The sequence below is a fragment of the Lepidochelys kempii genome, chromosome 16 (assembly GCF_965140285.1).
Source record: "Lepidochelys kempii isolate rLepKem1 chromosome 16, rLepKem1.hap1, whole genome shotgun sequence".
In the NCBI taxonomy this organism is placed as follows: Eukaryota; Metazoa; Chordata; order Testudines; family Cheloniidae; genus Lepidochelys; species Lepidochelys kempii.
In genome coordinates this window covers 25,957,501-25,981,049 of record NC_136395.1, presented here as the reverse complement: position 1 = coordinate 25,981,049, position 23,549 = coordinate 25,957,501, and the positions used below count along the sequence as shown (strand labels likewise).

General features: G+C 35.4%; 1 protein-coding gene across 6 annotated transcripts in view; it reads left to right on the top strand.

Annotated features, from left to right (window-relative positions):
• Positions 1-23,549, top strand: part of DENND1A (DENN domain containing 1A) — a 377,679-nt gene that overhangs the window by 55,990 nt on the left and 298,140 nt on the right. For all 6 annotated transcript variants that reach the window (XM_073313958.2, XM_073313955.2, XM_073313954.2 and 3 more), the window contains exon 3: positions 22,677-22,720. In XM_073313958.2, coding sequence (XP_073170059.1) covers positions 22,677-22,720 — 44 coding nt within the window. The remainder of the gene's footprint in view (positions 1-22,676; positions 22,721-23,549) is intronic.

Sequence of the window (23,549 nt, the reverse complement as noted above, 5' to 3'; positions counted from 1 at the left end):
AACTGAGTGGGAGGGGAGCCGGCGGCACCTGTTATACTGCGCCATGCAGGGACCACTCTAGGGGGCACCAGAGCCAGTCCCCTATGGATACTGCTGAGGGAAAAACTTCTGGCACCGGAGCATGTGGTGAGCACACACACCTAATATGAAATGGACATGAGCAACACATCTTGAAGAATACCAGTTACGGAAAAGGTAACTGTCTTTTATCACCTTTACTTAGGCTAGGATGTCTTCTTAAACATGTTTTAGTAATATTATACAGAGTTAATTCATAACTGCATAACCAGTCAGCAAACAGTGTCACATTTAAAGAACACTCTTTGGGGGCATGTGAAGTATAGTTGACAGATTAAAAATCTAAATTAGCAAAATAGGACTAATTAGTATGCAACACATAAAAGATGCATGCACCATGTATATGGTGCTGATACTATTTCCCCTGGGCGACTTTCCCTGCACTTTGGTTAATCTGTCTCCTCTGGAGGTACTTCTAACAGGCCCTTATTTTTAATCAAGCTGCCAGAAAATGGTTTCCTCTTTCCCCAATTCTGGAATTTGAGTAATAAAATTTATGTTGTGTGAACCAGAAAAGAGTCCAGCTCATGCTCCCATAGTTGTATTGGCTCTGTAGTGCTAGCAGGAATAAAAAATTAGTATAGATGTACTCTGAGATATTAGATGTGACTCCAAATACACATGGAAAGATCTGTTGAGTGAAAAGGTGCCATTTTTACATCACTTTTTAGCAGTGAGTTGTGCTTTCAAGTCTAAGATTTGGTCTGTTATCTTGATGTTATTAAATATTAATGATCTGCACACAGGTTCTAAACAGACAGGCAAATGTATGTTTTCTGTGGCATTGGAAGAATTTTATTAATTTACACAGCATATTCTTGGTCCAGGAGTTCCATTAGCTGGGAAATAACTTGCTGGTGAATGTGTTTTGCTGTGAATCTCACAGCCTGCCAAAAATTCTCAATGAACATAAAATATTCCTAACCGTTTTAATTTGCATTTAAAAACATTTTGAGACCCTTGCCTTGGCTAAAGAAGGAAAAATGAAGCCAAGTTTAGGCATTCTTTTTCTATAATATGTAGTGAAATGATAAATTTCCTGTCTAGTTGGGTTGAATAGCATCAAGCTTCTTCCTTTTTAAAAACAAACAATTTTTAAGCTAATAGTATTGACTACACATGTGGTAAGCTTCCTTACTTAGAAAGCCCTCTTATTATACAGTATCAGATGAAGCTTAAAGCTAGCTTTGTTAATACTAGCTGAAAGCACACTGTATTCAAGATAGGCCAATCATATAAATGTAAACACAACCAAAGTTCTCTTCTGTGTGATATTGCCCAGTTAATGAACTTTACCCCAAAAGAGATAAGTCATCCTAAGTAGGAGAACACTCATTTTCTTTTTGGTTAATCTCCTTGTTGGTAGATAGACAAGATCTACTTTTTTTGAGCAGGGAACTTTTTGTTCCTAGACTTTAAATATTGCACAAGGGAGACAACTATGTGGAATTAGGTGTGTTGATCTGGGAACTTTCCGGAAGCGTATTTTGAATGTTTTTCCTATTTTACACCCATTACCCAGCCCATTTATTGTATATCATAGACCAGTGGTTCTCAACCTTTCCAAACTACTGTACCCCTTTCAGGAGTCTGGGTACGCAAGATAAATCAAAGCGGCAGGGGCTGAAGCATTTAACTTAGCTTCATGGGGCCCCCTGTGGGCATGGGGCCCCAGGCAGTTGCCCTCCTTGCCACACCTTAGTGCCAAACCTGAACTTGCAACCCCTCTAAACCCGTCCTGGATCCCCAGATTGAGAAACGCTGATCTAGATGATTTGACATACCCTCTGGAAGACCTCTGCATACCCCCAGGGGTAAGTGGACCCCTTGTTGAGAACCACTGTCATAGACTGCATTGGTTTAAAGCTATCTAAATATGACTTTAACTCACAGCATTTTCATAAAAGCTCAACTACACCTTTGTTTCATTTGAGGCTCCCTCTGAAAAACAAATCACTACAGATGTAGTACATTATTGCTGCAACTCTGTGTAATGATATTTTTTTGTATGTATTTTATTACTGGTTGGTAAATGAGAAGAGACAATACTAATATGAACTGTGTGTGTGTATAAATGTCATTCAGTTCAAAGCCTAAGCACAAAGACCAAATAAAGCACCGAGGGATGTGCGTTATAGGGGCTGAAGTATATCAACAAAATAATAATCAGTGGTGTTTAAATACGACCTTGAATATTTTAAACATTAGTTGTTGGCTGCTGTATTAAAAGTCTAGTGGTCACTGAGAACCCTTTGATGCCATTGGTTTGAGTTTCCAAGGATGCCTAAATTATAAAGAAGAGTAATATTGAAGCCATAGTTTCTGTAACAGTGTCTCCATTGGGATGATATTTGGATGTGATTGTCCTTTGCAGGTTATTATGTATTTAATTAATCAAATTCCATGTAATTCAGAGAACAAATTGTATTTATTACAAACTGCAATCCAGCAGGCATCCTATGAAAACTATGAAGTTATGGTTTTATAGAACCTCTTTTGCTTAAAGAGCAAATCTGTTCCTATGTTTGTGTAATCTCATGTTGATTCTGTGTTAATAGATTAATAGTGGATAAAATTAATCTTTATTTGGTGACTTCTGTCCAGCAAGGGTACATATTTTATAGAATCTACATAAAAGCAACTCTGAAGTTCCCTGAACCTTTGTGTCTTTTGTCAGATTTTTTTTTTCTGCTGAAAGGGCTTTTCCTCCTTAAGCATGTTTCTTATATACATGGATAACTTGATTATATATTCAAGGGCAATGTCTTCAAATAAACTAAAATAGATTTTGTTTTCCACCGATAATGCCTATGGTTTGGTTTCAGATTGGACAAGACAAATCAATTTTTTTAATCTTAAATGAGGGGGAAGGGCACTTCCATGGTTAAGGCATTAGAATGGGACTCAAGATCTGGGTTCAGTTCACAGGTTTGCTGCAGACTTCCGGTATGAATGCCATAGAACAGTTTCTAAATGTAAAATTTGACTGTATGGCTCATTCATTGACATTGTACCATAACTTGAGTTATAAGAGGGGGGACTATTGAAACTAATTCACCTGAAAACTGAGTCTTCTTATCATTAACAAGGGGGAGTAAATGCTATTTCTTTCTTGCTAGTTCCAACTTGAGAAGTAGGTAGTAAATACTAAGCAAACAAAAACCAAAAAGGGAAAGTTTAACTGATCGGCAGTATTACAACTATTAGATCTTTGTTATAGCTAAAGCCTTAATAGAATTAAATATCAATTTTAATACACAAAAATCTTAATTCAAAACAGTTCTGAATATTTTTATTATTGCATTTTCCACATCCTAGTCAGAATCTGAGCAGAGTTAAGCGCAATATGCCAGCTACGCTTCATAAGCAATTGAACCTGTTAAGTCTATTACACCACTCCTTCCTTGTTCAAAATAAAAAAGGAATGTGTCAAACTTAAATGTTACAATTTTATTGGAAGTGACAGAAAATTTAGAGGAGTTTAGGGCTTTGGGAATAATTCAAGAGGATATCAGTATGTTTAAAGAAATAAAATGCCAACTTCGGTATCTCATGTTACTTTCTAACGGAGATTTCTTTTTTGTGTCTGTCCTTTTACAGTTCTCTGTAGAAATTGCGAAGTTCAAAGACTTTAGGGTTTTTCAGTACTGGAAAAAACCCACATACATTTCAGAGAAAATTTATTTTAATTCTATTGATTAATATTTTGCTTTTGCAATCCATAAGAATATTAAGGCTTTCACATTTTTATTCACAGTATCATTTTATATTATGAAAAGGAGTACTTGTGGCACCTTAGAGACTAACCAATTTATTTGAGCATGAGCTTTCGTGAGTAAGCTGTAGCTCACGAAAGCTCATGGAAAGCTCATGCTCAAATAAATTGGTTAGTCTCTAAGGTGCCACAAGTACTCCTTTTCTTTTTGCGAATACAGACTAACACGGCTGTTACTCTGAAACCTGACATTTTATATTATGCAGTCTTACATTATATTTTTAAAGTATCTTACATTATGATATTCCTGTGCACAGGTGACTTAAAGTTAGGGGAATAAATGCATACTCTCTGTTCAGAATATTTTATTTCTGCTACATACTGGATAATATCTGCTGTTTTGCATTCAACAAATCTCTAAATGCTACTGAGCACCAGTGCAGATGTATTTTGGTTAGCTGTATAGTTGAGTATGATTTTTATGTGGATTTTGGCGCTTACCTTTTCTGGCCATCTGAAGAAATTGTACAAGCTAACGCCTTATGAACACTTGCAGGTTATGTAGCTATAAAGGCACAACCACCCTCAGGGGGAAGAATATAGAAAATGGCTGACTAAAAGTAGAGCAGGGAAAACTGATTCAATGTAGTCTACTGCATAAATTTCAGGTTAAAATTATTAAATATCCTGGGAATGTTAGTTTCAAATCCTGGCAGTCCTTTAGCCCATCCCAGGCTGATAGATGAGTTTTGTTAAATGTAATCTGTGTGTAGGTCTTCAGGGTTGACATTTCTAAAAAACAGAGGTCTAATCTGTATGGAGATTAAATATTTAATCATACTTTTGGTAAGAAAGCCCCTTTGCCTAGCATGTGGTGTGCCAGTTGGTTATCCTGGAGATGACGTCAGCGGGTCTGTCCATAGTTTGGGAAGCTTTTTGGGATATTTTGGGGGATAGTCATATAAATTATTTGTAATTAGCCTTCCACTTCTGGAGTTTGTAGGGTTGCTGTCTCCAATTTTGAATGTCCGGGTCGCTGCAGTTTTTGGGGTCTTCAAATGCCAAGATGAGCAGATTGTTTTAAGCTTAAACAAACCCCAAACCTTACAACCATAGCCGAAGAGGACTGAACTCTGAATGTTTTCTGTAGCATAGACAACGAGAAGTCCTTGTGGCACCTTAAAGACTAACAAATTTATTTGGGCATAGGGGAGCAGAAGGGAATTTCTCCAACAAACATGAAAAGGTATGAAAGATAAAGATCTTTTATCTGATACGGTAACATTATATAAGAGTTTCAGAGTAACAGCCGTGCTAGTCTGTATTCGCAAAAAGAAAAGGAGTGCTTGTGGCACCTTAGAGACTAACCAATTTATTAGAGCATAAGCTTTCGTGAGCTACAGCTCACTTCATCAGATGCATATCGTGGAAACTGCAGCAGACTTTATATATACAGAGAGAATATGAACCAATACCTCCTCCCACCCCACTGTCCTGCTGGTAATAGCTTATCTAAAGTGATCATCAGGTGGGCCATTTCCAGCACAAATCCATATAAGATTTAAAATATAAGAGTGAAACACTGGCTTGCCTTTCCAATTTTTGCATGATATTTATCTCTGAGCCTAGACATTTTCATATCTCTGCATGAAGCAAAGCACTCAACTTTGGTAGATGTATGTGTTATTCTATAGAGTTGTTACTTAAGTTTGGAATTCCAGTATAAATTTTTACCTTTAATTCCAAAGATAAAAAACCGGTCATTAGACCAATTTAACACACACAGAGATTTCACGTACCATCCTTATCTCCAGTTATCATTTGTTATATCTCTTTCAATTGCCAAGGCAACAATTTTAGGTTGTAGAACCTTTCACTGTTTTTTTTTCCAACTTGTAGTAATTTATGTGCTTAGGTAGCAACCTATACTGAATTTTCTGTAGCAGATTATCCTTTGTCTTTGTTTAAACGGGAAATGCAGCTGTCTAGATTGGTATTTAATTCCACCTAAATGTTACACTTTGATTTCTTCAAGAAAGAAAATCTGAGTAATCCACAATTGTCAATTTAGTAAAAATATTCTGTCATTACCTTAATAAAACTATTTTGAGTACTTCTTTCAGTGTTTAGTGGAAATAAGATTTATGTGCTGTGCTTTAATTTTATATCAACACAATAATTTTCTACAGAATACGTAGTTCTTTAGTTTAGGAAGTTGTGGTGCTTTTAGATGTCGTACTTCAGCCATTTTCTGCTAATTATCTTTCTGCTGGTCAGTAGTTCTTGAAAACAGAAGGTAAATTGGTAGATAATACTTGGTATAAATATTGTTTGCATTAGCATCTGTCACAGTAGGAATGCAAATTGCATCTTGAAATAAGCAAGTTTTAATGGATACAGCGATCTGTAATATCTTCATGGTAAATTTTTTATTTAAATATTTTTAATCACAACAGAATGTCATGACATTTCATGGACAACAAAATGTGGTCTAAATCATATTTTTCTACCAGTAAAGATTTAGGTATTCAAAAGGTTTTCATTAGAGATGGCATTGTTATTAGCCACACAACTGCAGTCTTGAAAGTGTGTGTATAAAATTTCACAATATTCAAAAAAGGTAACACACGTCATAACTTGTAAATTTTGAAATATAAACCATCTGTTTTCAGACTGTTTATTCAATGGTATTGACAGTATGATAGTTAAGGAGTGCTATTTAAACAGTTTGGACTTCATGTCATTTGGTCCTTGGAAATCAGTGTGCATTGTTGTATATTAACAAAGAAGTAATTCTCTACATGGTTTAAACAATTGTATGAATGTTGGGGAGTAATTTTTTTTTAACTATAACACTTCAGGAACTGCTGTTTTCCTAAGACACTTTTGTTCTGAAGTTCTTTTTGAGTCAGTTCATATTAAACCTGAAATGTGACAACCTGTGTAACAATGAATATGTTCCTACAATGCAATACTTGTATGTATTTGAAGAAAGCCTAATAGTATGACTAACTGAGTTTATTATGGTTGATGAATTTTAGAAATATAGATGTTTTACTTTGTGCCAGTTATAGAAAGATATCCAGGTTGTAAAATACACTATGGAATATGGAAAATGTAATAAGTCAGAATAGACTTGAAGCATTAAATGAGAAGCAAATATAGTGGCAATATAGAAATTCTGGGAAAATGCTGATAAAATGAGACAAAAGATTTTCTGATAAGGGGAAGACTAAGTAAAACAAGAAAAATATTTCTTTCTTAGTAATTCCTCTGAGTTCTTTGTAGTGTAATTGATTACAGTCTTTTTATTTGGTAAATTATCAGTGGTCATAATGTGGTCTTTACATGAGTTTTCTGTGATGTAATATTTCTAAAAAGTACATTAAAGTAAAATATTATGTCTGGCTTTCTTCACAAGAACATAGCAAATTAAAAATTACCTGGTTGACACTGGTAAGTAGAAAATATGACATGTAATTACTATTAAGAGAATTTTTTAGATGAGGTTTAAATAAAAGAAATAATGCTTATTAACTTGACAAAGTATTTGTACAAATTAGATTTACTATAAACTGTGACTGTACTAAATATATGTCCTTTATTTTTGCTGTAAAAGCTTAGCTTGGAAAAGGTGTACTTTCCTATGTACATTTGACCCTTTACCAGATGTAGTAATCTTTGGAAAGTAGGTAAGGATCCACAACGAATTTGAAATACATGTGTTGTAAATATTAAAGATGGTGAATGTTTCTTGTAAAAATGTCAAAGCCGTAGTCCCTCTGGGCTTATTTTGTGTGGCATGAGACTTTGCATTCTGTAAATGTAAGCTAAATTGATAGATTTATACTAGGACTAGGGTGACCAGATGTCCTGATTTTTGGGTTCTTTTCTTATATAGATTCCTATTACCTCCCCACCCCCGTCCCAATTTTTCACATTTGCTGTCTGGTCACCCTAACTAGCACCTGCCTGTGTCTGGTATTGTCAGATTCTAGATCATGCACTAACCTTCTTTGGATTATTTTTGTTGCATGTTGGATACAGGTGATGCAGATCTGTTGTATTTCTCAGGGTTTTTTTTACCTGCTGCAACCTTAAGAAAATCTGTTTTATCTTGTAAGCCCTGCTCTGTGAGGCATTGGGAGTCATGGCCTCTCGCATTTAAACAGTAGTGTGAAATATTAGTTAACTATTTTTCGCAACATTTTGGGGACAAGGAGGGCTTTGCCAGCTGCTGTTGAAATGAATAGGCTGTCACCAGGCAACTCTGCTGTCTGGGAGTATAAATACAAAGAGCCTGGAAAGGAATGAACATCACTATTCATGGCCTGAACACTTAAAATATATCTCCATTAACTTCATATTCTGATTAGACGGTTATGAGAAAATATACTTGTCAAACAGAAATTGAAAAGGTTCCTTTAATAAACTTTTATGTGGAAAGTTTACTTATAGAATATACTTCTGTTCAACATCTAAATGTAATCTCATTGCGTAATTATTACAGACAACCTGGAAATGTACAAAATTTGGTAAAAACATTAAAAAAATGCTTCTTCCTTTCTTTATGGAATTTATGATTTATGATGCTCCTGAGCATTAAATTAAAAGACTTTAGAAACTTCTGTGAATTTCCTTGCTAGTTTTAAACAATAAATTACTTATTTATTGAACCTGTTCAACAAAATGAGGGGGGAAAAACAGTTAAAAAAATATAACCTGTTGAAAAGTTGAATGTCTGCTATGGGTGTACTCAAATGGCAGGAGGTTGTATGATGTCTTAGATTTCCTGTAATGCTGACTGTCTGGCTTAGTTGGAGAACAGAGGATTATGAAAGCTAACAGTTTGTTTGTTTGTTTGTTTAAGAGCACAGTAGGGTTCACTAAGAAGATTTGCCAACCATAATTTTAATATTTATTTGAGTCTGTGACCAAATCTTTTTTCATGCAATGGATGGTTACTTTGCAGACTTCAGTCAAATGTGATAGAAAATCTGTCTGAAATGTGACTTGAAATTGGCCATGTTACCTTCTTGCTTTTTGATACTGTACTATATTTGGTTCAGGTATAGATTGTGATTTTTTTTCTATTGTTTGTCAATTTAGTTTTCACACTGTGAAAAGAAAAGGAGTACTGTGGCATCTTAGAGACTAACCAATTTATTTGAGCATAAGCTTTCATGATCTACAGCTCACTTGCATCCGATGAAGTGAGCTATAGCTCACGAAAGCTTATGCTCAAATAAATTGGTTAGTCTCTAAGGTGCCACTAGTACTCCTTTTCTTTTTGTGAATACAGACTAACACGGCTGCTACTCTGAAACTTTTCACACTGTGTGGACCTTCATCTTAAGCAGTCTGGGCTGCAGATCTTCTCCTTTTCTTCACCAAGAAATAAACAGTATCATCCCAGTCACACTGAAGATGCTAATAGTTGAGGATAAATAGAGATCTCTATCTTGACATCTTATATCTGGTGGAAGAGTTGTTCTGACAGATACTAGTCTTTCCAACCCTCTTTTTTACCTACCCTTTGCCTATATGTCTTCACTTTATTGAATCATCTCTTCTCTTTTACCTGGTGATTCTTGGCCTCCTCTTGTTGAAGACTGATGTCCCTGTGAAAATTCATCTTATTCATTGAACTGTTGGGAGAACAAGGACTCTCTTCATTCTAAACACTAGGTTGATTTTGAAAACAGAAACACTGTTGTTCTTCAACTTGTTGTTTAGTTCTCTCTAAATTTTAAGCTGAATGGTATAACAGCTTGTCTTTACCTAGCCTGAAACTACCAACCAGCCTAATGTAGAGCCATTGAGAGCTCCATTGAGAGACCCTCTTTGCCGTTAAGTTAAACAAAGCTCTTTCATTCTCACTTATCCACAAAGATAATGTTGATTCTGTTTGGAAGTCCTCATCTTCCAGATTCTGTTCACAAGGCTTTCAGTATGCTTTAGCAAGATCCCGGTTGGAAGGTCAGGTTCTGCTGCTAGAAGCAGTGAAGATTCTCAAATGGGATTTACACTTGGCAGGATGTTATTGCTGGCTGGTAAGCTCGTTCATCTGCTGGAAAATGTACTTGCGGATCTAACTTGGTACTCAGAAGCCTTTGACATATTGAGGGTGAGTGACAACCTTTTGTTGAACCTCTTTAGCAGCAGAAAGACATCATCTTTTGCAGTCACTATGTGAGAAGGAGGAATTTACTGACAATGCTGTCTTCGCTGGGCTTGGCTTCTCAGAGTAATCAGAGGAGATAAGAAATGAGAGTATGAGAGTTCTTCGTTACCTTGTGATAGCCTTGAATGATTTATGGACCTTCTCCAGATAGTCTTCAATTGAAAGCAAGCGTCCCACCAATGCAGACACTCTTCAATCCTCTCTCTTCGTCTTTGTCTTTGTCTGGTCCTGGCACAGACAGTCATTTTTTTATCTTTGCAGGTATTTGGAGAAAATGACAGTGTTCTCCACTGCATGGATAAGTCTATTGAATGCTTTTGCAATTTTTGTTCTGAAAGTTCTTATATAAAAGAACGGATAGTTTCCTATAACATCATTCCTTCTCCAACTCTGTTTTCTATTGACAAAGGTCCATACTTGATTAATGAGAATCTGTTGTAAATTAACAGCTTTTGGAAACATTATTAAAAAATGTAAAATCTGTAAAAATGATCAAACCTGGCTCCTTTTTTCTTTTATAATTTTATGTGTAAATCAGAAGTATGTCTTTCAATTTTTATTCGTAATCTAAATAAGAGCATCATGAATGGGTAGTATGTAGTTTAGTGTCATCCTTAAAATGAATTGTTTTTGTGAATTCACCAAAGTGAACTAATTTAGTACCATATGGTGATAAAGGTCAGACTAATGGCCTCTCTCTTTCACAGTATGTACTTTCAATGTGGAAGTAAATTCCTTTTCAATTTTGTTTGAGACCAGTTCTTGTGTTATTAAAATGCTATAATTATGGCAAATATCATGGACTTCAATTTCGTTGAAAGCCAAGACATAAGACGCATGTCTCAATGTTTGTCAGTGACTTGAAAACAATTGCATACTTATGAATGACAATATGTAGAAGAAGTGAGACACAGATATGTATGCACTTTCACCAATGAAAAAAAAGCTACGATAACTTAATTTGCTACACTTCATAATATTCATAACTATAACCAAAGCATTTTAATTTAACAATAATATTGGAGTATTTTGATTTTTTAAAATAAATGTTGCTATTTTATGTTAATTTGGGTTCCACTCCACTCCATCAAATTGGGTTCTACTCCACTCCATCAAATTGAAAGGTACAATAGCTTTACCTATTCTGGCCATATGTAATAGCTTATTTTTAAAGATATCATAGTATGTAAATGACACAGCTGTGAATTGGTGTGACAAGTAGAGTTGCCAATTTTAGTTGGACTTATTCCTGGAGGTTTATCACATGACATAATCTTTAATAAAAGATTAATTTTTAATTCCTGGAGACTCCAGGACAATCCTGGAGGGTTGGCAACTGTAGTGATGTCATACCCAAACAAGTGATTACAAATGTCTGACCTAAAATAATCATTGTATGTGTATACGGTTTATACAAAATATTATTATAAAACATATAAATGTGGTTTTTTTGTTTTAAAAATTCCATTGAAATTTAGCTTGAGGGCATAATGCAAAATATAGTACTGTGTTTTTGGTGTCTTATATATAATAGGACTGTTACCTCTCTTGACAATTTTGGCACTATGCCTGGTCATACTAACTAATATAAACTGTTTTTAGTTTGGAAAAACATAGTCCATATCTTGAAACCATATATAATTTCAAGTAAAAAGTCATGAAAAGGTTGCAATTTCAATCAAATTACTTATTTAATGAGAGAGATTTTTAAGCTCAAAACTAAACTTGAAAACTAAAATAGTCTTGTTTTTCTGTTAATATGTAATAAGAATAAAACCTATGATCAGTAATTGCTTGAAAAGCTACTGAAATTGTGTGTGTGCCTACTATTGAACACTTCCTTTAAATTCCATTTTTTTTCCTTCCTCCCTTTTCCTCAAGCAGGTTTTTTCCTGTTCACTTTTGATATAGCTTCTGTTCTCAATTGTTTCCACTTCTCGATCATTTTAGTTGAGTCTTTATGTGACACCATTTTGGATACAAATTGTAAACTTCATATGCTGCTTATATATTAATTACAGTGGATATGAACTCACAGGGCAAAACTTTTCAACATTTTCTGAAAAAAATCACAATCCCTCAACCCACAGATTTTATTGCATTAATGTCAATGGCCTCATTATTTGTGCAACAGCTGATGTATTAAGTACTTGTTGATTAACTTAATTGGTAACTGTACTACATTCGTAACAATTGAAAACAATCGGTCAGTGTCTGCTATTTATGCATAAATAGTCACATAGATGCAGATTATGTCTGAAGGATAGAATGTTAGTTTGAAAAGTAATCTGTTACATGAATGCTTCCATTGCTTGCCACTCTCAGGTGGGTTATGCTTTCACGTATTGAATCTTGCTATATGTACTTACTATAGGTGTTGATAGTAGCAATTTGCATAACTTTAGTGGTTTGATGCTCTGAAATGGCTGGTATTATGAAGCTGTATTTATCATTTTTAAATACAGATAAATGCTGTAGTCATGTTGTTAGCGTAGTGTTTTGTTTAGGTTTTTTAGCTATCTATTAAATTTTCTTGATGCCTTGTATAGTGTAAAGAACTTTATTTATTAAATGCTTTTTTGTGTTTATGAATTTGCAACTTGAAAACAAATGATATTTGTGGCAGATAGTTTCTATCTGAGTCTGTGTTCTGTTTTGTTTTTTCTGACTTTTGTATATGCCCCCCCGACCCCCCGATATTATCTATATTTAATGCTGCAGCAATTTAGGGGCAGGTAGAAGTATTCATCTTTACTGGTTAGAGCACATTGAGGAGTTGGCAGATTTCAAAAGAAGTTTAAATACCTTTTTAGTTATGCAACAGTAAGTACTATAGTATGTGATGTGTCTCAAAATTTAACTTGCTACTCTGTGAAATGTGATCCCGTTTTATCTTGGAGGGCCAAAAGCATGTTAGTAACTAATTTCTTTCAGATCTTTGTGTCGTTGCAAAAATCACTATTTAATTAAGGTAGTACAAATCTACCTTGGTTATTTGTTGCTGAAACAGTTTAAAATAGCTTGCTTTTCATTAGAGTAATCACAGTTCAGTGTTAATTTTTTTTGTCCGATTAACTGTAGAAAAAATTGTCCATCGTGCTATATGGACATAGAGAATAATATTTCTTGTTTTTATAATTTGCACAGCCATTAAAAAAAAACAATTTAAGAAGCCTTGTCTTTTGAAATAGTTAAATTTGCTTCTTAAAAATCACAGCTCTTCACTTGATTGTCATACTGAAGTGTGGAAATGGTGCAGGAATAGCTGAGAGTAAAAGAGAAACATAGCAGACTGATATGCCACAGTAGCATATTCCCATCCTGTCAGCTGGAAAATTTAAATCAGGTTACAGCATGGATTAACATTTGGCTTGTGGGGAGGGGAAAGGTAGTGTTTTAAACTCCATGAAATTGAACAATGAGATTATATAGTTTACAGCTAATTTCAAAGTCTTGCTTTTAGCTTTTTGTTGAGCAAATTTTTGTAAGGGAGGGTAGTAACTGTATTAATTGATTGTCTTTAACTGTCCCCTATTAAATATTTGTCTGAAATGGTGTTAAGTACACCATACTGTGTCTCGTATCATATTCATAGTTAACAGAACAATATTATATATTCCATTGGGAAAAAATCTAATTTAATAAAACATGTTAGTTAAAAAATCTAATTTAATAAAAACCCTTGTTATAGAATATGGAAACACTGTTTTTTGCTATACATTTGTATTGACTCATAAATGTATAGGGTGAAAAAAGCCGGAGTACTATCCAGATAATACAGGGAAGTTAGTTGTGTCATTTCTTCACTGAGAACAAACAATTTTTTACTTCATGTAAAAATATTTTTTTATAATTGATCATCTCTTGCAGTGACAGACACTGTAATCACGTATTACAATGTGTGTTTCAGCTCTATGGGGAAGGATTATTGTATCCACCTATAATTCTTTGAGTGAAAGAGCAGTAAAAATTAAATAGTGGTAAAGGAAATCTTATATTTATTTTCAGGCATGTGATCTATGTGTTTGTTTTTTCTTCTTTTTGCATATTAAGTCCATTGCAATTCTTTCCCATTGGTTCTTCCCTGGAATGGGGTTTCTATGCAAATCATAGTTTATAGCAGGGCACTATGTTTTGATTTGACAGCAGCTGCTTTTTGTGATGTAAGCTGCATTCCTTGGCAAGAGGACTGAGGTGGGGACACATCATTTTTGTAATTCACTTTGGGAAAATACTCGTCTGAATTTACCAGGCAATTCATATTTTACAGTGTAGAGGAAAAATATTTAAATGTCAAATATAAATCCTAGAAAATAGAACAGCCTTTGTTTCATTTTACTCCATGCAACATTCTTAGTTGAAGTCTCTAACTTTTCTGTTGGTACACAGACATGCATTTTGGAATAGTATCATACATATACTTTCCCATTCAGAATTGTTTTACTCCCTAACAACTTGTAGCACTGCATTTAACCTTAAACTTTATTAATATTAATCTGCAGGTATATTCCTGAGAAACTTTCAGATATTATCTTTATTTAAACATTCTCAGGGATAAGTAGATACAATCTTTAATTACCTGAAACTTTTATTTTATCTTCCTTAGTTGAAAAAAGAAAATCATAGCTAGTTCATAAATTTGTCTCTGCTAATTCAGCTGTTTTATAGGTTCTTCATTACTACTTTACCGTTGTAAATAATATTCTGGAAAACGTTTTTTAAAAAAGCCCAGTAAGTATTGAGACTTTTTTCTCCTACTGTAAACTTTGTGTACCATAATTTATGTTTAAGCACCATTCACCAATAAGCCTCAGGCAGATTTCAGCTTTTTGGAGTCTGTGTAAAATAATTTATTGTGTCTCTCCAGTAAATACGGGCTAAACTCTCTAACTGTACTTTCTATTAATTAAAACTCAACTGGGGAAACCCAGGGTATCTTACAGGTATGAAGTATGATGAAAATGTGGGTTTAACGGGTAGAATAGATATAGAAAAGAGGAAAACTGTGGGGCTTGTTTTATTTTAACTCTGTGTTGGAATTGTGACGATATTGACCACTTTCTGCACAATTTTAATCTTTGTCTGACTATCATGTGTCCCTGATACTTCTTTGTCCATATGTATGTTTTGTTACTTTGCATTGATCTGAATGTGATCAGTTTTAAAAAAAACATATTTCTGCATTATCCTACCAGCCTATTTCATTGACATCTGTGAAAATTTGTGTTCATGAACATCCCTAGAATTCCAGGCCTACCAAAGTTGTTAGTTGTTTTGGTGCCTATCTGAGGATTTTTTTTTCCATGTCTTTTTAAGCTCCCTTCATTGGCACAGGCCCAATTGTTTTGTGCAAGTAAATTTGTAGGTGACTGGCACACTGAAAATCTTCAGACCCTGTGATTTGCCATAACTACATTGTAGGCTAGATAAAAGGCTTTCAGGATCTCTGCTCTCCCATGCTTCTGCCAGTAAATTCATTCCACCCGCCCTAATTGAAGGCAGGTTTTTAGATTGTAGTGGTCCCTGCCTGAGCAGGGTTAGAACTGAGAAATGTTAGAATTCCTAATTGAATTGATGCTCACTTGGAAGCATTGAGTAGGAGTGATTACCATATATTGAATTGGGAAGGCTTTTTCTCCTTGTCTGTAATCACAGTTGGGAAAAGCCACAGCCAATTTTATTTATTTATTGGTAATTGCCGGGGACAAATAGCCAGTAGGCTGCGTGTTCTAAGTTTTCATGTTACCCTAACTTTATATTCAAAGAAGTAATTTTCATATATTTGCTTGAGCAGATGTAATTGATATCAGTGTTGGTAATAGACCTCAGTGATGAATGTATGTCTGCGGAATCCCCCATTGGTGTGTGTACCTGGTTCCCTATGTGCTGTTATGGGTACTCTGTCCATGGTGGATTGGGCCTTGCGTGTGTCAGTAGTCATCCTGGACCTATTTTGACCTTATAGAGAAGGTTGGCATGCTGGGTAATGTTTTCAGTTTGCTTTGCAGGAATTAGTTTGTAATAAGGCCTTTAATTCTGAATGTTGTGAATTCAGGTGCACAGAATCCAGAAAGGGTTACTCTGCACTTATATAGTTCATGTGTTTAGTGTCCAAGATAAGATTTTTTAAAAAATGCAATCGGTTATTAGGACTGTAGTACAGTAGATCCATAGTGTGGTAAATATATTCCTGCAGAATTATATTTATTTACCCATCTGGAAATCAAGTGCCAGTTTGGGAAAGAAAGGTTAGTAATAACACGGAATAAAAGAGACAGTAAGTAAGTGTTATGAAGTGGCATTTCCGTAGGATCATTGTATCTAAGTTAGGCTGTGTTAGTTCTGGAGTTCCATGGTCTCAGAGTGCATTTTATCAAGATGCACAGAGATTTATTTATACAAATAAAATAAATGTTGATGATGAGCACTGCTCCTAAATCCTCTGACCTTGTGGTTGATGTACCTATTAACATGTACATGGTGCTTTCTCTATCCCAGTGATTCTCAACTTATTACACATTATGGGCTGCAGGAGCCACGTGGGAGGGCAGTAGCAGCCCAGACCCCAACTGGCTGCCTGCCCTGGACCCCCACCATGCGTCTGCCCCAGACCACGGAGCCTGTGGCACTGACCAGCTGCCCTGATTCCAGTTCCCTGCTGTGTGACTGCTCTGGACCCTGGAGCCTACGAGGCCAGGCAGCTACCCTGGGCCCCCAACCCCATGGGGCTGGCCTGGACTCCTGAGCTCATGGGGCCAGCCGGCAGCTCCGCCCCCTCCCCCACTGCTCTGGGCGGTGAGGCAGCCTGGACCCCTCCACGTCAGGCAGCCAGGAACCTGGTGGACCCTGGCACGCAGGCCGGCCTTTAGCACACAGCTGAGCTGGGCCGCAGATGTCTGCTAATTGGGCCGCATGCGGTCCACAGGTTGAGAACCGCTGCTTTATCTGTAAGTGGTTCTCTGGTCATAACACCATAGTATGTGCATATATAATACAATCTTCTAATCTCTGTACATTGTTGAAGTTTTTTTCAAAGGGTGATGGACATATAGTGGAGAAAAGAATTAAAGTAGAAATATAATGCGATGTACTCTTTTCCAGTGTGTGTTGTTTTCCAAATAAAGATATAGAATGATTAATAAAATGTTCCCAGACCATTTAAAACTCAGAGCAATGGAGCTGACGTAATGTAATACACAGAGTACTTGTAAAAACATACAGACACACAAGTGAATTGCTGCCAGACAGAGAATATAGAATTAGTTTGCTTAACTGCAGGTTGCCAGGTTTTGTACATATGCCAAGCTGGTGCTGTTAAGAAGTGTGTTCTGCAAAGCAAATTGTATACAGAACCTTTATATTTCAGCATCTTTATTAACAAGCTTCTTGGTGACCTTGGGCTTGATCTTGCAAGGTGCTTAGCACCTCCTGCTAGATATTTAGTGTCCTTGGTTCCCATTGAAACCAATGGTCTGACAGTGTTCTGCAGGATCAGTCCTATTCTCAGCAGTATGATTCATGAGAGTTGTTGTAAACTGTATAAAATAAGTTGTGTTTACATGAAAACCTAAGTGAAATTTGTTTAATTATAGGCAACTGAATGGCTGTATGAGATTTTATTTAGGTTATCAAAACTACTTGTAGTTTATAGACATTTCGTGAGCTCATTTTAGCAGAGCATGTAGAACTTAATTACTTTTGTGATGTAAAATATAGTAATATTATAACCTGTGAATGTAGTTCATGCACTATGGGTGAAATTCACACATGCCTCCGTCCCCCTTCTCCCTCCAACACATCCTGACTGTGTAGGAAATGGATTGAGTGATGAATCGCTCCTCAAACTGGGAAGGGCTGTGTGGTGGCAGCATAACCTCTCATAAATTGCAATTCCAGCCAATAAGATGGAATATTATAGTTTATATGAGGTTTCTAGGCCACCAAATCTTAATGTGGATTTGCTAGTCCTCCATTGGGTTGCTGCCAAACAACCATATCATCTGCTCCAGCCTGTTTGGTGCAGTGTTGTTGTTGCTGTGTTGGCTCGCCTTGTCTCTCTAATAACCAGCCTGTTAAGCTCAGACACAAAGTCCCCTGCCAGAATACAGAGGGTACAGAAACCCCTTTGGACTCCTAAACGCTTTGAGGGCTTAAATGGTGCAGAGAGCCTTGCAATGAATAGTTCTCTGCATTTACCTCCAATAACTTTAAAGAGCTAGGTAAAATTTTTTATCCTAAGTTATGGAAAATAAAAAACAAAAAATGTCTTTGGATAAATAGGAGATGAAAAATTAGAACGTTGATCATAAGATAGAGAACAGGATATTTAACAAAAGATTGCTGAGTGTACTTTAATATTCTGCTTTCCTGATGTTTTAAAACATTGATCCCAGGTTATGTTGGTGAAGCTGCTTAAATTATGGATTTTGGTAATCACTCTTCACGGCCAATGTTTTTGTAACTTTCACATATTTTATTACTCAGCTTACTGAATACACAATACAATTTGCAGAGATTCTTGAATATTTACCCAGAGTACATGTATCAGTATGGTATGTTGGATAGTTTAATACAAAGCAAATCAAAGGTAACCTGCTGTTTGTGTGTTGATTACACTTGCTTGCTGTTGACTAATATTTTTATTATCCCTAAAGACTAAATCCCTAATATCACTAAATATTTTTGTAAATCCAGCATTTCCAAAGATTAAGTACTTTTGTCACAAATAAACTTTACATAAAACTGTCATCTAAAATCCCAGTGCTGTTGATCTTATTAGGTAAATATTATGTATCTGGGACCATGTGTACATTAGGAGTGCTTTGTGAGTATAGGTATACGGGTATATTTTACCTGCAAACAGCTCAGACTGTGGATGACTCTTGGACTAGCAAAACTGCATTTATTCCAGCCATGCCAAATTAAATAAGCGATACCGACATAACTATATTTTTGCCGATATAATTGCATCTACACTTAGGGGTTTGGTTGGCATATTTTTATCGGTCAGGGACCACACCCTCTTCATACTTCTGATTGACATAGCTATACTGGCAAGTTTATAGTGTAGATATGGCCCTATTTTATGGCAATCAATAATTTTCTCTTTTATAGAGATGCACTATTAAACATTTGTAATCTATTTTGGTTAGTTCACATTATAGATCCCTTACGTGGCTTTATTGGCCAGCAGGCAGTACTCTTGCATCTATCAGGTGATTATCTTCTGAGAAAAGAACACAATTTATATGCATCAATTTCAATGTCGGTTGGCACAGTGTTTCATTAAGGCAAAATCTGTGCTTAGTTAAAAATTGGCAGATCTGCACCAAGAGATCGCTGCCTCCGGTTCCATCAGGGTACTAGCGTTCTGCAGCACAAAGAATGTAGTGAGAGCAGGGATTTTAAGTACATGCAGCTATTTAAATTCTAGTCTGGCTTTCTCTGAGTGGTGGAGAATAATTTTGCCAAACCCTATTCAGCGTGTAGCCCAATCAAAAGACACACAGACTTGAACAGGCATGTTGAAAAAATTTAGCTCCACTCACCACCACCGCACACACATTTGGTGCATATGTGGAACAGAGAACTGTTTAAAAATCTGCATTTTAGAGAGCAAAGACTATTTGATCTATAGGTAATAAACACTGTCTGTGTTCTCCAGTCACTTGTACTTCACCATGGCCCGAGACTATTTCTGGGTGTAGAACCCCATAAAATGTAGGCTGCCTTTTCTGCAGACATGCCTCCACTTATACCTCTGACTACTTCTGAGAGGGAAAGCAGGATTGTTTACAGGGAGGGAAATATATAGGTTTTTGTAAAAGTCAAATATCATGGTAAAGACTTAAAGCCTATGCTGTTCCACAGACAAAGTTAAGATACTTTACAAAATCCCTTGGCTGGTGTTTCTGGAGTATTGATCTTTGGTTGTCTTTAGTCATTTTTAAATGACTTTTATACAGTTGCAGTTTAATGGGGATGACTTCTAAGAGGAAGTAAACCTCAAAGATATCAAAGCACTAGCAAAAACCATTAAAATCTTATTTGCTCCATGACAAGTGCCTTAGGTGAAAGTAGATCTTGGCCTATAATAGCAACATGTTTGCTGACATACAAGGTAATTCAGTTTGTTGGAAGGATGGTTTTTGATGCAGAATTGCTTCCCAAGGTATATGTAAACATGTGGAATGTGAAATCTCTTGAACAGTGAGTATGTGCTTAGTTGAGGCCTTTGCACCAGTAAGTTGCTTAAGTAGAGGATCTCATCCAAGAGGTAAGAAGTATATATGAATTTTGATAAATATTATTGGAATCTTGGGTTGGCTAGTAATTTTTTAAACTGTTATTTTAGTGGAGAATGTGGCTTGGAATTTCCGAGAGAGCCAACTAAAGAGCAGATACCTTTTACTATGTGGCCATTAAAGGAAGTGTGGAATAGAAATTGTACATGATGTGAGGGTTTTGGGTTAAATGTTGTTGGTTATAAAGTTTGATCCACCTTGATAGCGGAAAGGTCTTCTGTGTACGTGGCAGGACCTCTTGGACCCTAATTTTAAAGCAAGGTGGTAAACCATGTGTTATGAGTGTATATTCCTTTATATCTTTTGGTGATTTTAACTGTCTCAGAAAATATGAAGGCCAAAAAACATTTATTTTGATAAATGTGTCTGTAAGATTTGTACATATCCCCAGACAAACCTGGGCAAGGCAAAAAATTAAATATGCTCAACAGGGAATTTTCTCAAATTGGGAACAAGATGGCATGTTTTACCAGAAAACTGTTGTTTAAATGAAAATACCAGTCCCCTATTATCCTTTCATCCAATTTTATAAGATGTCTAATTCCCTAGATTCCAAATTAGGCTCCCCTCCCCCGCAATGGATTTCTAGAAGCTCATGAAAGTTTATCTTTAAATGTAAATAATGTAGTTCCTTTTTATGAATATTTAAAATAGAATGTCCATCATAATAGTCTGCTTGATTCTGGTTGTCAAATCTGCAGCCTACTAATAAATAGTGTGTTCATATTTGTGAGGTGTGGAGATGTGTTCTGTGTAGCATACTGAAAACACGTGTGTGTGTGTGTGTGTGTGTGTGTGTAATCTCATGTGAGTAAAATTATTCACAGGTATTCAAAGGATTGGACCCTTAAAATATTTTATATTCATCTATATGTGGATTTGAGAACTTCCACTCAAAACTGAGGACATATTAGAACCTGAAATCTTCTGTTATTTTTATATTAGTGGCTTATTTTATTTTTGCATTTCACATTGATTATATTTGTACTTGTATTCTGCTTGCCTATAAAGGTTTGAAAATATAAAAATCAGAGTGAAGTATTAAAATTACCTAAACTTCTAACCATGTAGAAAATTTAACATAAGAAGTTATTGTTAACTTGTTCTTAAAATATACTTGCTGTGTATTTTAATTACTTTAGTAAAAGTGAATCTAGCTTCATGAAAATTTTGCATCTGTTAGCAATTGAACAGCCAATCAACTAATGCATTAGTAAAACAAACTTTGCCAGTGAGAAATCTAGGGTGGGGACCAATTTTAAAAATAAAAGTATATGGTGTATATGTCATAAAATGATTCTCTTCCCCTCAAGCCCTAACTCCAGTGCAGTATAACAATAATTGAGCAGTAAAGATTGTTTACAAAACCTTACTCCCTACATAATGATCAAAACTTGTGGAAACATTTTATAAAAAGTCAAGCATCTGGTAACAATGTATTCAACATGCTAAGCTTCAAACAATTGAAAATGATCACAGTTGCACACACATGTTAGATACTATACAGTATACTGATAATTTCTTTGAATAAATAACTAATTTTTTCCAGGTCTGATATTTTAGACACGAAACAGTATCTAATTTTATCTACTAATTTTCATAATTAAAGAATGCACTGATAATATAGAATTTGGCAGTCTTGGAAACACTCCTTAGAAAAACAGATGGCCTTGAAAGAGTTCTGTTTTAAATAGACTGTTGTATAAATTATTTGTCTAGATTTTTTTGTTTTTTCTTAACGAGTCTAATTGTATTAAATAGAACATAACTTCATGTTAGGTTGTATTACCATATTTTTTTATACTGACAAACCTTTGTCTTGATGTGTACTATCATGAAACATTTAAAATTTGTTTCCAAATGAGCAGAGATGTTCACTGCTACTTTAATTAGTTCTTTCAAATTGTTGATAAATATTGTTATACGTTTGCAAAGGAGTGTGCTTTCTCTCCCACTATGTAGTTGAGTCAGCCTTGAAAGAGCTGTGATCTGGTCCTACTTAAAACTGTTTCCTATAGAGGTTTATCAACCCAGTGTCTGTAGTTGGCTAAATGAGGTATCTGATTAAAAATAAAAAGTCAAAGCACATTTGGAAAACTGTTTTCTGGCAACACATGTAGCTGGCAATTTGCAGCTAGTAAGATTTTTGCATTAGGTAACAGCCTAAAGTTAACAGTAGCATTGAGTCTTTTTATTTCTTTTTTGTCTTTCTCGAAGAGGGTAAAGGGAGAGCCTTGAAGAGTCCTTCCTTGCTCTTATCAACATTACAGCCTCAGCTGCCCTCCTTGGATCCCCTGCCAGGGTTGCTATCATCTTCTGATCAAATATTAATGTGTGATTCTCTGCTTGCTCACTAATCCAAAGCCAATTAATATTATCTGTCAATTATTTACAGATCCTGAGGTGCGGAGGAAATTCCCAGAGGACTACAGTGACCAGGTTTGGAATGCGTAATTAATTTTTTACATGACAAAATTTATTTCAGGGTTGTTCGACATATTATTGCTGTTCTTTTTACTGAGAGAGATAAATGCATTTTTAGAAGGAAAGAGAAGCCATAATTAGGAGCTGAGGATAAAAAAAAATACGTGTTTGGAACTGGAACTGAAAATATTGTTAGAAGAATTTTGGATCTCAATGAGATCCTTTTACAATCTAATCTTTACAAGCAAACATGAGAGCAGGGAAGAAAATTAATTAATAAATTTCAGTTTTTGCCTGGAGGTGCCATAGTCTACAGTTCTTTTGGCAATCTTCATCTCATTGTCTGAAAGTTTATAACTTTATTTAACTGGGTACCTGGCACTACAGTACATTTTTAAAATATTTCCCTGATAATGTAGTCTTTAAGTCTGTTTCATAGTGATGGTATAAAAATGTGAATGTGCATATAGAATGCATGGGAATTTTGCATTTAGCATATAAACGGAATGAATGGGAATCCTTCCTAGGACTTGTTAGCTGAGGTTATAGTTCTTATAACTGAATGCTACTCCAGATTTTGTTGGCAACTTCTGTATTTTACTATATCTCATTAGGAAGGGATTTGCGGGGAGGAGGGATTATTTTTGTGGTGTTCATAATGGCACTGAAGTTAATGCTCTGTTGCTGTTTGCCTAACTAGCCCTGTTTGTCAGAAGACTGCTTAAGGCAGCCATTACCACTTGATCTGGACTAAAACTTGGTCTTTTATCTCTCAAATTCTCTTTTTTAATTTTTGAAAAGTGCCAGTCAAAGTTATGGTGCTATATAAATATTTAATATAACA